General features: G+C 45.7%; 1 protein-coding gene across 2 annotated transcripts in view; it reads left to right on the top strand.

Moving 5' to 3' along the window:
* Positions 1-14,622, top strand: part of LOC146353124 (A.superbus venom factor 1-like) — a 139,396-nt gene that overhangs the window by 43,771 nt on the left and 81,003 nt on the right. For both annotated transcript variants that reach the window (XM_084835752.1, XM_084835753.1), the window contains 4 exons: positions 10,420-10,535; positions 11,248-11,394; positions 12,620-12,832; positions 13,233-13,427. In XM_084835752.1, coding sequence (XP_084691878.1) covers positions 10,420-10,535; positions 11,248-11,394; positions 12,620-12,832; positions 13,233-13,427 — 671 coding nt within the window. The remainder of the gene's footprint in view (positions 1-10,419; positions 10,536-11,247; positions 11,395-12,619; positions 12,833-13,232; positions 13,428-14,622) is intronic.

A 14,622-nucleotide genomic window follows, 5' to 3' on the forward strand; every position in this document is an offset into this window, starting at 1 on the left:
CTCACCTTTTTAATTAGCCTAGACCAGTGGTTTATGAATTCGCTATTACGTTCAGAATGGATCACAAGTTTTTGCATATGTGCAGTCATTTCTGTGCATGCGCTACATTGGTTGGAGTAACCATTCCCTTGTCTAATCTGGCATCTTCATATGCACTGCATTGGTTGGATTAACCCTTTCCTCACCTAATCTGGTGCTGCTTCCTCCTTGCCACTGCCACTGCTGCTCTGGCTTTGTGAGAAGGACTTGGCAGTGTTCCCCCCTCCCCCCTTAAGTTTTAGTTATCCTACTCCCCTTAGCAGCTTATTTATTCTATTTGTTTACATTATTTGTGATATTTATATACCACTAAATATAATAAAATTCCTCAGCAGTTCACATACAAATATTAAAATCATGTTTAAAGTACAACAACATTAAAAACACAACATTAAACCAATTCCGGTTACAATAAAATACAAGGAGCAGTAAGATGGAGCAGCATGATTTATTTAATTACAGCCCAGGGAAAGCCTTGGTGAACAAGTGTGTTTTCTGGAGGCATTTAAAAGAAGCCACGTTTTCTGCCTCCTGAACTGCATGTAGGAGGATTTTCCAAAGGGTGTGTGCCACTACTGATAAGGTCCTGCTGTCGGGGTATTGTATGGCAACATTCCATTAGCTTGGGAATGACCAGCAACGCCTCTTCTGATGATCTTAAAGGTCACCTGGATATGTATAAGGGAAGGTGGTCTGCTAGGTAACCTGGTCTCAAGTTGTTTAGGGCTTTGTATGACAATAATATAGCATTGTATGAGGCTTAGTAGCTAATAGGCAGCCAGTGCACTTCTTTTAACACAGGTGTTATGTGAGCATAGCTGGGTTTCCCAGTGAGCACGCTGCCTGCTGCATTCTGCACTAGCTGCAGCTTCTGAACCACATACAAGGGCAGCCCCACATAGAATGCATTGCAGTAGTCTAATTGTGAGGTTACCAGTGCATGGATTACCATGGCTAGGCTATCCCTATCCAAGGGTGGGCATAGTTGGTGTACCAACCGAGTTGGTAATGGGTGCTTTGGGCCACCGAGGTCACCTGGGCCTCCAGTGATAAAGATGGATCCAAGAGCACCCCCAAACTATGGACCTGCTCCTTCAGAGGGAGTGCAACCCCATCCAAAATAAGCAAACAGCCCATTTCCTGGACCTGGGAACTGCCAACCCATAGGGTCACTGTCTTAATGGAATTCAGCTTCAGTTCATTGGCCCTCATCCAATCCTTAATTTCATCCAGGCACCAGTTCAGAATATGCATGGCCTCTCCTGATTCAGATGTCATAGAGAAATAGAGGTGGGTGTCATCAGCATACTGGTGACACCTTGCCCCAAATCTCTTGATGACCGCTCCCAACGGCTTCATATAGATATTACATAATATTGGGGACAGGATGGTGCCCTATGGTGCCCCACAGTTCAGCTGCCATGGGGCTGAGGCAGAGTCAGCCCCAATGCTATTCTCTGGAACTGACCCTGAAAGTACAAGTTGAACCACTGTAGAACAGTACCTCCTTCTCCCAACTCACGGAGGCAGTCCAGGAGGATACTGTGGTCAATGGTATCAAAAGCCTCTGAGAGATCAAGAAGAAGTAACAGGGTCACATTCCACCGTCCCTCTCCCGAAAAAGGTCATCCATCAGGAGGACCAAGGCCGTTTCCATTTCAAAACTAGGCCTGAATCCAGATTGGAATGGATCCAGATAATCAGTTTTATTCAAGACTGCCTGCAGCTGAGACTCCACCACTCTCTTGAGCACCTTACTCCAGAACAGGGTGTTTGTGAAGGACAACAGTTAGCATAGATCTCTGGATCAAGGGAGGTTTTTTTTCAGGAGTTGTCACACCACTGCCTCATTCAAGAAAGTAGGGACCACACCAGTGATGTGTTCACCATTCCTCTGATCCATCTGGTCAGCACCTCATGACTAGCTTGAATAAGCCATGATGGACAAGGGTCAAGAGAGCATGTGGTGGGTCATACAGACGCAAGCGTCTTGTCAGGCTAAGGCTCCAAAAAGTGAAATTGATTCCACAAAACAGGATAAGATGATGCACTGGACACTGCATCAATAGTGGTGTTCAAGTCAGCATAAAGGTGAGCAATTTTATCTTCGAAGTGTCTTGCAAACTCATCACGGTGGGCCTCCAAGGGTTCTAGTACTGGATTCATTGGGTTTGATGAAAGCAACCCCTGAACCACTCGGAAAACCTCAGCTGGATGGCTACTCGAGGATGCGATGGAAGTGGCAAAGTAAGTCTTCTTTGCTGCCTTCACCATCATGCAGTAGGTGATTATATGGTCTTACGTGTGCTTGATCACCTTCATGATGAGTCTTAGCTACTTACATTCCAGCCATCTTCTGACCTGTTCCATTGTCTGGAGCTCCCCAGTAAACTAGGGAGTCTTCCAAACTCCACAATGCCAAAGAGGGGACTCGGCAGCGATTGTGTCAATGGCCTATTGTACTTCACCATTCCATAGTGTGACAAGGAACTCAGCACCATTGCCAGCTCTTAGGGATGTTGGAGAAATCCTCAACAGAACCAAATGTGTTTGGATTTTTATGAATTCAACCCATGGATTCCTCAGTGGACCAGCTTTTCCCCTGTCGGGCAGATTCCGCAGACTTGTGGACCATTTTTACAAGTTTCCCACATTTTGTGCAAATTTCATCCATAGAAAAATACACGAAATAGAAAACCCCAGCATAAAAATGCGCATTTTGGGGAATTTGCACATTTTGGGGAAATTGCTCATTTTTGCACATGCAAATTTGCACAAATGCATGTTCACACAAATGGGAATTTGTGCAAATTTGGAAGAACCCTGCCCCCCCCCCCGGATTGTGTTGATGGGCAGACAACAGAACGAAAGGCACCTGACAATCTGCAAAAGAGAGATGGAACAGATTTTACACAGTCCAAACATCCTACTAGCTCTGGCTACTGAAAAATCCCCCAGAGCATTCAGGACTCACTTGGATTTCATATGTCTCTGGGGGCAGACCATCTTAAGGGGCCCACAGCCCTGCAGGGGGGGACTGGCACCGCGAGACCAAATTTCACCAGGAAGTGGTCTGACCATGACAACAGGGTAATTTCCACCTCCATCTAATATCCAGACCACCCCCCTCATGTCCAAAGGCAAAGGCCAGGTAAAGGGTATGCCCTGCCCTAGCCATTGGGCTGGTGACAAACTGAGCCAGCCCCATGATTATCATGGAGGCCATGAAGTCCTGAGCTGGTCCTGTTAAGCCAGCCTCAGAATGGATGTTGAAATCTCCCAGGACCAGAGTCCTAGGGTTTTCGAACAGCACATCTGAGACCACCTCAGCCAGCTCAGTCTGGGAATCCATTGGGTAGCAGGGTGGGCAGTATACCAATAGTATTGCCAATCTGTCTCTTTGGCCCAATACAAGGTACAGGCCATCATAGCCTGTCCCAGAGTGGAGGGGTTTCCTGGTGAGTGAGATTGAACTTCTGTGGATCATGGTGAATCCCACCCCCGCCGCTGGCCCTCCAGCCTGGGTTGGTGCTGCACCAAGTAACCAGGTGGGCAAAGTTGGGTCATGTCTACAATGCCCTGTTCACCTACCCAGGTCTCTTTGATGCATGCCGGGTCAGCTCCCTCATCCATGATCATATCATGGATGAGCGAGGTGTCCATGTCCATGATCACATCATGGATGAGGGAGGTGTTGTTATGAACCGACCTGGCATTCACCAACACCACAACCAAGCCAGAGGGTGCAGTAGCCAGTCCCCCAGGAACCTGTGAGATGGGGAGGGGATCAGAGAGAGGAATGGCTCATAGCCGTCTGAGTTCCCCATGACTCCAATGATATTTCCTCTTCATCATACCATACTTTCCCTTACCCATGACAACTGTTATGGGAGTACCCTCTACCTCCATATCACCCTCCTTTCCACCGTGACACATCCTGGCTTGTAACTGCTGCTTTCCCCAGAAATTAGCAAGAAAAACAGAGAGAAGAATAAGAGAAGGAAGGAAAGAAAGAAAGGAATGAAGGAGAAAGAAGTGGGGAAATGTTTAAGGAACAATGATTACAAGTTAGGGCAGATAAATGAGACCACATGGATGGTTATCTCAGTCCCAGTTGGATACCATATGGGTGGTTGTATCCCACTCCCAGCTTCCCTCGTTGTTGCCACTGCCATCACAGCTCTGGCTATGAGGAGGCACTACATAATTCCAGATTACATTCCCAAAATGCACTTTGATGTTGTGCATATGCAAAGCTTGATTACACAGAACAAGAGTTTGCTTTGAGCAAGAACTCTCATCCAAGCTTGCATGGGTGAGTTCATTATTTTCCTAGTAATTAATGAACCCCTTTATGGATCACTGCCTTGTTGTGGCGAAGGGGCTTGCGTAACTCAGTGAAGCCATAAGCTATGCCGTGCAGGGCCACCCAAGACGGACAGGTCATGGCAGAGAGTTCTGACAAAATGTGGTCCACTGGAGAAGGAAATGGCAACCCACTCCAGTATTCTTGCCAAGAAAACCCCATGGAACGTATCACAAGGCTAAAAGAGATGACGCCGGAAGGTGAGACCCTCAGGTCGGAAGGTGTCCAATATACTACTGGGGAAGAGCAGAGGGTGTTTCCAAGTAGCGCCAGAAAGAATGAAGCGGCTGGGCCAAAGCCGAAAGGACACTCAGCTGTGGATGTGTCTGGTGGTGAAAAGAAAATCCGATGCTGTAAAGAAGAATATTGTTTAGGAACCTGGAATGTCAGATCAATGAATCAAGGTAAGCTGGAGGTGGTCAAACATGAGATGGCAAGATTGAATATCAACATCTTGGGAATCAGCGAACTAAAATGGACAGGCATGGGCGAATTTAATTCAGGTGATCATCATATCTACTATTGTGGGCAAGAATCCCTTAGAAGAAATGGAGTAGCACTCATAGTCAACAAAAGGGTGGGAAAAGCAGTACTGGGGTACAATCTCAAAAACGATAGAATGATCTCAGTATGAATCCAAGGCAAACCATTCAACATCACAGTAATTCAAGTCTATGCCCCAACCACTGAGGCCGAAGAAGCTGAGGTTGATCGGTTCAGTGAAGACCTACAACACCTTCTAGAACTAACACCAAAAAAAGATGTCCTCTTCATCATAGGGGATTGGAATGCTAAAGTAGGAAGTCAAGAAATCACCAGGATAACAGGCAAGCATGGCCTTGGTGTACAAAATGAAGCAGGACAAAAGCTAATAGAGTTTTGCCAAGAGAACATGCTGATCATAGCAAACACTCAACAGCACAAGAGACGACTCTACACATGGACATCACCAGATGGTCAGTATCGAAATCAGATTGATTATGTCCTTTGCAGCCAAAGATGGAGAAGCTGTATACAGTCAGTCAAAACAAGACCTGGAGCTGACTGTGGCTCAGATCATGAGCTTCTTGTTGCAAAATTTCGGCTTAAATTGAAGAACGTAGGGAAAACCACTAAACCATTCAGGTATGACCTAAATCATATCCCTTATGAATATACAGTGGAGGTGAGGAATAGATTTCAGGGATTAGACCTGATAGACAGAGTGCCTGAGGAACTATGGTCGGAGGTCCGTAACATTGTTCAGGAGGCAGCAACTCAATCCATCCCAAAGAAAAAGAAATGCAAGAAAGCCAAGTGGCTGTCTGATGAGGCTTTACAAGTAACTGAGGAAAGAAGGGAAGCGAAAAGCAAGGGAGAAAGGGGAAGATATATCCAACTGAATGCAGAGTTCCAGGGAATCGCGAGGAGAGACAAGAAGGCCTTCTTAAATGAACAATGCAAAGAAATCGAGGAAAACAACAGAATGGGAAAGACTAGAGAACTTTTCAAGAAAATCGGAGATCTCAAGGGAACGTTTTGTGCAAAGATGGGCATGATAAAGGACAAAGAAGGCAGGGACCTAACAGATGCAGATGAGATTAAGAAGAGGTGGCAAGAATACACAGAAGAACTATACAGGAAAGATCTGAATGTCCCTGATAGCCATGATAGTGCGGTCACTGAACTTGAGCCGGACATCCTAGAGAGTGAAGTCAAGTGGGCCTTAGGAAGCATTAGTAACAACAAAGCTAGCGGAGATGACAGTCTTCCAGCTGAGCTATTTAAAATCCTAAAAGATTATGCTGTTAAAGTGCTGCATTCAATATGCCAACAAATTTGGCACACTCAACAGTGGCCGCAAGACTGGAAAAGGTCAGTTTACATTCCAATTCCAAAGAAGAGCAACGCCAAAGAGTGTTCAAACTACCGCACAATTGCGCTCATTTCACATGCCAGCAAGGTGATGCTCAAAATCCTACAAGCTAGGCTTCAGCAGTATGCGAACCGAGAACTACCGGAAGTACAAGCTGGGTTTCGAAAAGGCAGAGGAACTAGAGATCAAATCGCCAGCATTCGCTGCATCATGGAGAAAGCAAGAGAATTCCAGAAAAATGTCTATTTCTGCTTCATTGACTACGCTAAAGCCTTTGATTGTGTGGATCACAACATACTGTGGCAAATTCTTAAAGTGATGGGAGTACCAGACCACCTTACCTGTCTCCTGAGAAACCTGTACGAGGGTCAAGAAGCAACAGTAAGAACCAGACATGGAACAACCGAGTGGTTCAAAATTGGGAAAGGAGTACGACAAGGCTGCATATTGTCACCCTGCTTATTTAACTTATATGCAGAGTACATCATGAGAAATGCCGGGTTGGATGAATCAGAGGTCGGAATTAAGATTGCTGGGAGAATTATCAACAACCTCCGATATGCAGACGATACCACCCTAATGGCAGAAAGCGAAGAGGATCTAAAGAGCCTCTGGTTGAGGGTGAAAGAGGAGAGTGCAAAAGCTGGTTTGAAACTCAACATTAAGAAAACTAAGATCATGGCATCTGGCCCTATCACTTCCTGGCATATAGAAGGGGAAGAAATGGAAGCAGTGACAGATTTTACTTTCTTGGGCTCCAAGATCACCGCAGACGGTGACTGTAGCCATGAAATTAAAAGACGCTTGCTCCTTGGGAGGAAAGCTATGGCAAACCTAGACAGCACAGTAAGAAGCAGAGACATCACCTTGCCGACAAAGATCCGTCTAATTAAAGCTGGACTATAAGGAAGGCTGAGCGCCGAAGAATTGATGCTTTCGAACTGTGGTGCTGGAGAAGACTCTTACGAGTCCCCTGGACTGCAAGGAGGTCAAATCAGTCAATCCTAAAGGAAATCAACCCTGAGTGCTCATTGGAAGGACAGATACTGAAGCTGAAGCTCCAATATTTTGGCCACCTAATGCGAAGAGAGAACTCCCTGGAAAAGACCCTGATGCTGGGAAAGACTGAAGGCAAAAGGAGAAGGGGACGGCAGAGGATGAGATGGCTAGATAGCATCACCGATGCAATGAATATGAACTTGAGCACGCTCCGGGAGAGAGCGCAGGACAGGAAGGCCTGGCGTGCTATGGTCCATGGGGTCACGAAGAGTTGGGAACGACTGAACAACAACAACAACAACAACAACAATTAATGAACACTCAGGGTATGTTCACCCATCACTAATGATTATTCTAAGGGGCAGTTTATCAGAAGCCATTACTGTGAATAAGGGAGTGTGACAGGAGTGCCTGTTGGCACCACTTTTATTTAATCTGTATCTTAATGATATAGTTTCTTCCCTTTCTGGTATAGGCTTTTCTTTTCTGATTAAAAGAAAGGAGTATTTCTATTCTTTTATATACTGACTATGCTATTCTTCTGTCATATACTCAGTTGGGGATGCGTAGACTTTTGAGAGCCTTAAGTTCATACTGCACTAGGGAACCTTTACAGGTTAACTATTCCAAAACTAAAATCCTGGTGTTTGGGAAGAAGAGTAAAAAATATTGATGGAAATTAGATAATCAGTTGCTGGAACGGGTTGATTCATATAAATATTTGGGTTTATTTTAACATTTAAAAATTCCGGATCCTGGTCTGCTCATTTGAAAGCCACTGCACAAGTGGCTAATGTAACTAGTACTGCTGTTTTTAATTTCTCAGGTAGGCCAGGTGGGAAGTGAGTGATGCCCCTGCTTGAGCCATGTAAAACTAACTTACTGTCCCAGCTCCTATAGGGCTCCTGTGTGGGTTAATTCAGATATCTCTGTCCTAGAATCAGAACAGCATAAATTCCTGTCTAGAGCCCTGGGTTTTCCTAGATCCACCACCAAGGTAATTGTCTGAAGAGAGACAGCCTGTTGTTCAGTGTGAACTTTAGCTCAGAAGGCAGCTATTTAATTTTGGCTTAAGACAATTTTTCAGTGGGCCTCTCCTCTCTTTTTACTAGCATTCGAAGAAGTCTCAGGAAGTCTGACTGATGCTGTCTTCCAGACTACTATTGCACTAGTGGCAATGTGTTGTTCCAGCATGCTGTATTAAGATTTTGTAGTCCTTCCCTTGCTCCCATATTTCTCTTTTATGTGCCCATATGATTTTAGATGGCTCTTAACTAAATTCACATTAAATACACTGCAGTTAATGAAGCTTAAGGGAAGCTGTAGTGGACGACTTAGGGTGTATAGATCTTGTCTACTTGGATGGCAGAAGATAAAGGATCTGGTTCGCTTTCTTTTGGAATGCCTATTGTATTTAGATTTCAGGACTCGATACCTTGATCCCTTACTGCTGGTATTAGATAACTCCTTAAATAAAATCTTATTTTTACCGGCGGAGTTAGATAATTTTGTAACACACCTCATTGCTAAATTTAGTAAGTTGGCTCTAGGGAAGAGGATGTTTTTTATCCTGACAGATGCATTGCACTACTTTAGCTACTTTAATAATTTCTAGTGTACAATCAGTTGCTGACTGTATGTTATTACTGATTTTCCTATTATTATATCTAGCCTGAGTTATTTATTTTTTGTATGCTGACATGCTGTATCTTTCTTGCTTTGTGTTTTTAGTCTGATGTATGTGTAAAAGCCTGGTTGGCTATCTAACAATAAGCTGAACACATGGCACATTCCATAATTCATGGAATAAGATGGGGGATTTCTGTACATAGTCCATTTATTTGTATCCTTTATTTCCACAATACAGTGTACTCAAAGCAGTTCACAAAACAAACACAATAGCCATAATGCTAATACATTACAACAAAGCATTAATTACAGTTCATTTAAACCATATCAAAAATTTAAATAAGCACAAGATACAGCAGTAGGCCAGTTAATGGTATCCAATACAAATAATATCAACATCATACTCACATTAAACAATTCACTAAACAGATCATGTTAAGAGACCTAACGATAAGATATCTCGACTCATCCACATTAAACTCGCAGCAAGAAAAGGAAAGAAAAACACACACAAGGCCTTCAACCAGCCCACCCTCAAGCAGCAGAAAGAGACCCTCCTCTCACCAGGCTCTCACGTCCTGAGCCAAGAAAAGGCACACTCATCCCCATGGCAACACCCCTCCTGGCTGACTCTTGGCACAGGAGCACCAGAAGAGGCAAGCTGGAAAAGGCCTCTCCCTGGGCAGAGAAGCTCAAGCTGTCCTAAAGACAGCATAAGCACCCACACACGCTCACCCTCCCCCAACGGAGCAGCAGCAGGCCTTTATCGAGGCTCCTAGGGCTGGGGAATGGGAAGGCCAGTGGAAACTGCCAAGCTCTGCTGCCACACGCACAGTCTCTCTGCCTTAACTGGAGTCTCCATGAGTTCGCTCTGGAAGTAACCTGTGTTCTTAGGAACTCAGGGGGTTCCTCAGTGGCAGACAACATACTAGAAAGACAGCTTATCCGCCATTACTGTTGTTCTTTGGCAAGGTGTAGATTGGCATGTGGTGGTGAATTTGTTAGTCAACATGGGGCAGCAGCTAGTCCCAACAGTCTTGGCCACTGCTCTGTGCCAACTAAATACATACCCTAGAACATGCCGCAAAGTCAGCATCCTCTGAAATGCCCAGCGATTCTGTGGTCCTTTAGCCCTCCTAGCTTGGCATACCAGGAAGAGCGTGCGTGAGCTCTCCGGCATTATGCTTTCACCTTCATTTCTGCATTGCCAGCTGCAATTTGTGGCATGGCTTTTTCCGTATACGCCTCCCGTTGTTAAAGTTCTTGTTCATTCACCAGCATCCTCTGTGTGGCCTTCTCTTCATGATACATAATAGACTCTGTGGCCTATGCAGTGCACAGGGATTCTTCAGCAGACAAACAACTGTGCAAAGGCTCTCTGAGGTCAGGATGTTTGAAAACTGCTCGTGTACTGTGAGGTTTCGAGCAAATGATGACAGACCGGCTGTAAAATCACTCAGGGATTTTGCTCTTCCCTCTCATGCAACTGGTTTTCGTATTTTTACCTGAATTCCTTCTCTTCTTTCTGCAGGCAGTGACATGGTGGTGACTGAGCGGACCGGCATTAACATTGTGACATCTCCCTATCAGATCCACTTCACGAAAACCCCCAAGCACTTCAAGCCAGGGATGCCTTATGAACTGACGGTAATATTAACGGGAGTGTCTTTCCCTCTTAATGGCCAATTCCTAGGACTGACACACATTGTTTGTTTGTTTATTGTTTATTGCATTTATATCCCGCCTTTTTCCTCTTGCAAGGAACCCAAGGTGGCTTACATGATCCTTCTCTCCTCTCCATTTTATCCTCACGACAACAACCCTGTGAGGTAGGTTGGGCTGAGAGTCTGTGACTGGCCCAAAGTCACCCAGTGAGCTTCCATAGCGGAGTGGGGACTAGAACCAGGATCTCCCAGCTCCCAGTCCAACACTCTCAACGCTACAGTGGAAATCCCTTGAGTCCTCTGATGGTGCAAATGTTCTGGCAGTGGTGATTTAGACTCAGCAGGGACTTCTACATTCCACGCTCAATTATCTCTTCTGACTTGCTTCAGAAATCCAACAGGTCAAAAAAGTGGGGTAGATTTTCAAAACAGTGCACAGAGCTCCCCTTCCAGAAACAAGCATTTCCATTCATTTCAGGGCTTGCCACCAGAAGGGCTACATCCCAGAAGGGCTGCAAGCGGTAGGGGCCACACACGGACAGCAACTGGTGGCACTGGGTGTGTGTACAAGGCTCCTATTGGATCCTGCCCTCTGTCTCCTCCTCACTTTCTTTTCCTCTTTCAAACTCCACCTCCCTGCTGCTGGTGGTTTTTTCTACATTCCACGCTCAGTTATCTCTTCTGACTTGCTTCAGGTGTACGTCACCAACCCTGATGGCAGTCCAGCTGCCCAGGTCCCTGTGGTGTCAGAGCCTATTCGGGCTGAATCGACTACCCAGAATGATGGGACTGCCAAGCTGATCCTGAACACACCAGCAGACAGCCAAGAGCTCAGGATCACCGTGAGTCCCGCTGAGACAAAGCTAATGCGCTGTGATTGGTGGTTACTTTACCTTCTATACACAGAACCAAAACTACCCTTCAGTGGCGAATGTGCAAACCTTTAGGGTACAAGGACCCATAGCTCTCTGGCAGACCACATCCTTTGCTTGTAGAAGAGGGCTGGGCATCCTGCAGCCCTAGTCTGGGTCTATTTCATGAAGCCCTCAGCCTGATTTCAAAACCTCTGCAAGCTGTCAGTTCAAGAGAGATTGTCCCATCCTTGGCAGCCCCTGGGCTGGGAAGAGGGGGAGAGAGAGAGGGAAGTGGGTGGAGGAAAGAGAGCATAGGGGTGACCCCATCCACATTTGGCTCTGGACCCGTCCACTGCTGACTTCATCCCCATCCACCACAGCATGTGACCCCCAACGGATTACCCCCAAGGGAGTGAACCCCTCGACAGGAAAAAGGTTCCCCACCACTGATGTAGAAGGTCTCAGTTTCAGTCCCCAGCATTTCCATGGTAAAAGGGTAGCTGGGCTGGGAAAAAAACCCTCTCGGTCCCAGGCACCCTGGGAAGATGTTTTCACTCAGAGCTGACAGTATTGGGACTTGGTATTCAGCAGCTTCATATGCTGATATGGATGCTAGTGATGATCTTCAGACAGAGTCATCACTAGCAGTCTGTGCACCCTACGTTCACTCAGCAATCGATTATCATCCAGTTTTCCTTTTGTGGGCAGTCCATGACTCATGATTTGTGAACCACCCAGAGAGCTTTGGCTATTGGGCAGTATAGGGAGGGAGGGAGGGAGGGAGGGAGAGAAAGAAAGAAAAAAAGAAAGAAAGAAAGAAAGAAAGATCTGACTTGCATCCTGGTCCTGCTGCTCAGCCATAATTTTGCTATAGCCCGCAGTTCACACGCTACTTCAGATAGAGTGTTTTCACGTGAGAGTTCGGTTGGCTTGTGCTGAACATCAGCCTGTAACTTTGTTCTTTGTTGGTCTGAACAAGGAAGGTGTGAGGGCCCAAAGTGTTCAGGGGGACAATGCCGGCCGGCACCCCCTCAGTCCCTGAGATTGCTGCATTCTACTCACATTTGCTGACGATTCTAGCCAATTCCACACCCCTTTTTTCAGTGGTGCTCATTATGGACCTTCTGGTCATCGCTGAGTGTTGGAATTAAAAGGGTTCATGGCTGCTTTGAGATTCTCATCCTCTCTAGTTAACACATCTCATCTTCTCTAGGTAAAAACCAACCACACAAGATTCCCGAATGACCGCCAGGCAATCAAGAACATGGTGGCTACTGCCTACCAAACCCAAGGAAATTCAGGAAACTATCTCCATTTATTAGTCCCACCTATAGAGTACAAGGCTGGTGACAACTTACATATCAATTTTTTTGTGAAAGGCAACAACCAAGGAGTGCTGAATCAGATCCAATATTTCACCTACATAGTAAGTGCTATAGACCTGGACTGTGTGGAAGTCCAAGGGCCAATTCTCTATTCACCTGTTAACATTAAAGATGTTGGTGGGGGAGGGAAGAGGAAGTCTATAGTCATGTATCTAGACATCATGGAAAAACAGGTTTCTGAAATTTTCCCTACAACCCCTGTCTTCTTAAGATCTCTCGGTTGAGGGCAGCTTCACATTGTGGTCCTAATGAAGAGCCCACAAATATAAATCAACTCTTTTATATCATAGTGCTCCCTGTGGAGGTGTACAAGGTTTCTAATGCCCTTATTGTGCGTGTTAGCCTAATACGTGGAATTTTTCCTGGCAAGCATTACATTGTTCAAACCAATCTATGCTTCTTAATCCTCTTCATTAATCAGTATATCATGTTCACCTTCAGATCTTGACTAGAGGGAAGATTTTCAAGGTTGGGAGGCAGAACAGGGCAGCTGGACAGGATCTGGTGACCATGTCTCTACCCATCACCCCCGCTCTCATCCCTTCCTTCTGTATTGTGGCTTACTACCAAGTGGGGAACAATGAGATTGTGGCTGACTCTGTCTGGGTGGACGTGAAGGATACCTGTATGGGAATGGTAGGTTTTCATATGCTCCATATCTGATTCTTTTTCCTCAGAGCATTGGCATGAGACTTCCCCCCCCACACACACATTTGTTTCAGTTCTGGTTAGAAAATTTGTACAACCTGATAACTCGCATGCAAATGTATTACCCTAAGACTATTCCTCATCAGGCAGAGTGGCACATAAAATACCGTACAGGTATACTTCTTAGGAATATGAAGAGTACATGCCTCCAAGTCACTATGTACCACAGACATTCCTTTTTGTGGGGAGAGAGAGGTATTTGTTCCTGGTAAAAACCTGTTCCAAATTGTCCCTGTGTATTGCATGTTTAAGATTGTAGTATTATATGCTCACATCTGCACCTAGTTTTCAGGTTTGAAGCCTCTCTCCTAGGTCTCTGGGTATTATTTGAGTGGAGGAGAAATGCCTCTTGACTTCAGTGCACATGCATATAATGCACATGTGTGGACACCAACTGTTAGTGCACTGCTTCCTTCCCAGCCCTTCCAGGGCTCCATCTACATGAGCCATTTGCCTCAGTGCTGCTTCGAAGGGAAGATCTTTGTGACAGATGATGCAGTCACCACTTCACAGCCCAATCGTGGTTTTCACAGAGAAATCCAGATTTTCTCAGGGTCGATTTGCTGTGATTTTTTCATTTGCTTCAGGTTCACTGTGGGGGGTTGAGCTGTCTGTCCCTCAGATTGAAATTGTAGTGTCTTTAGTGATGGTGTCACCATGTGACATCTTTTCACTCCTCCCTGTTCCTCCTTCGCAGCTCTGCAGTTACAGAGGCATGAAGAAGTGGGCTGGTGGAAGCTGTGCTGATTGGTGGAAGGGAAAGTAGCCTGGGGCCAGGGGAGAGCAGAGGGGTAAACATGTATACTGGGAAGTAACTTGTTGCCTTCGTTTCCATGTCATTGGCTATCACTGTAAGTAGACTTTAAGTAGTCGAGCGTGAGAGTGGAACCGTGTAGCTACAAAGGAACACAGTTGAGAAATAGTGGATGCCTGTTGATTTGAAGCTGCGAAGTTGAGCAAGGGTGGGTGTCAGGGTGGATGATTTTCATAAACACATACTCAGAAGCACTTCATGCTCTCAGCGCCTGCTCAGTCTCTGGAGGCAGCGGCTGCCTACTTGCCTGCCCACCTCAGAAATGTGTGTGTGCATGTGGGGTATGCAGGGTTTGTTACGAACGTCTAC

Source organism: Heloderma suspectum, chromosome 2 (genome assembly GCF_057233095.1).
Source record: "Heloderma suspectum isolate Gila_16-S chromosome 2, 16-S_ref, whole genome shotgun sequence".
Taxonomy (NCBI): domain Eukaryota; kingdom Metazoa; phylum Chordata; class Lepidosauria; order Squamata; family Helodermatidae; genus Heloderma; species Heloderma suspectum.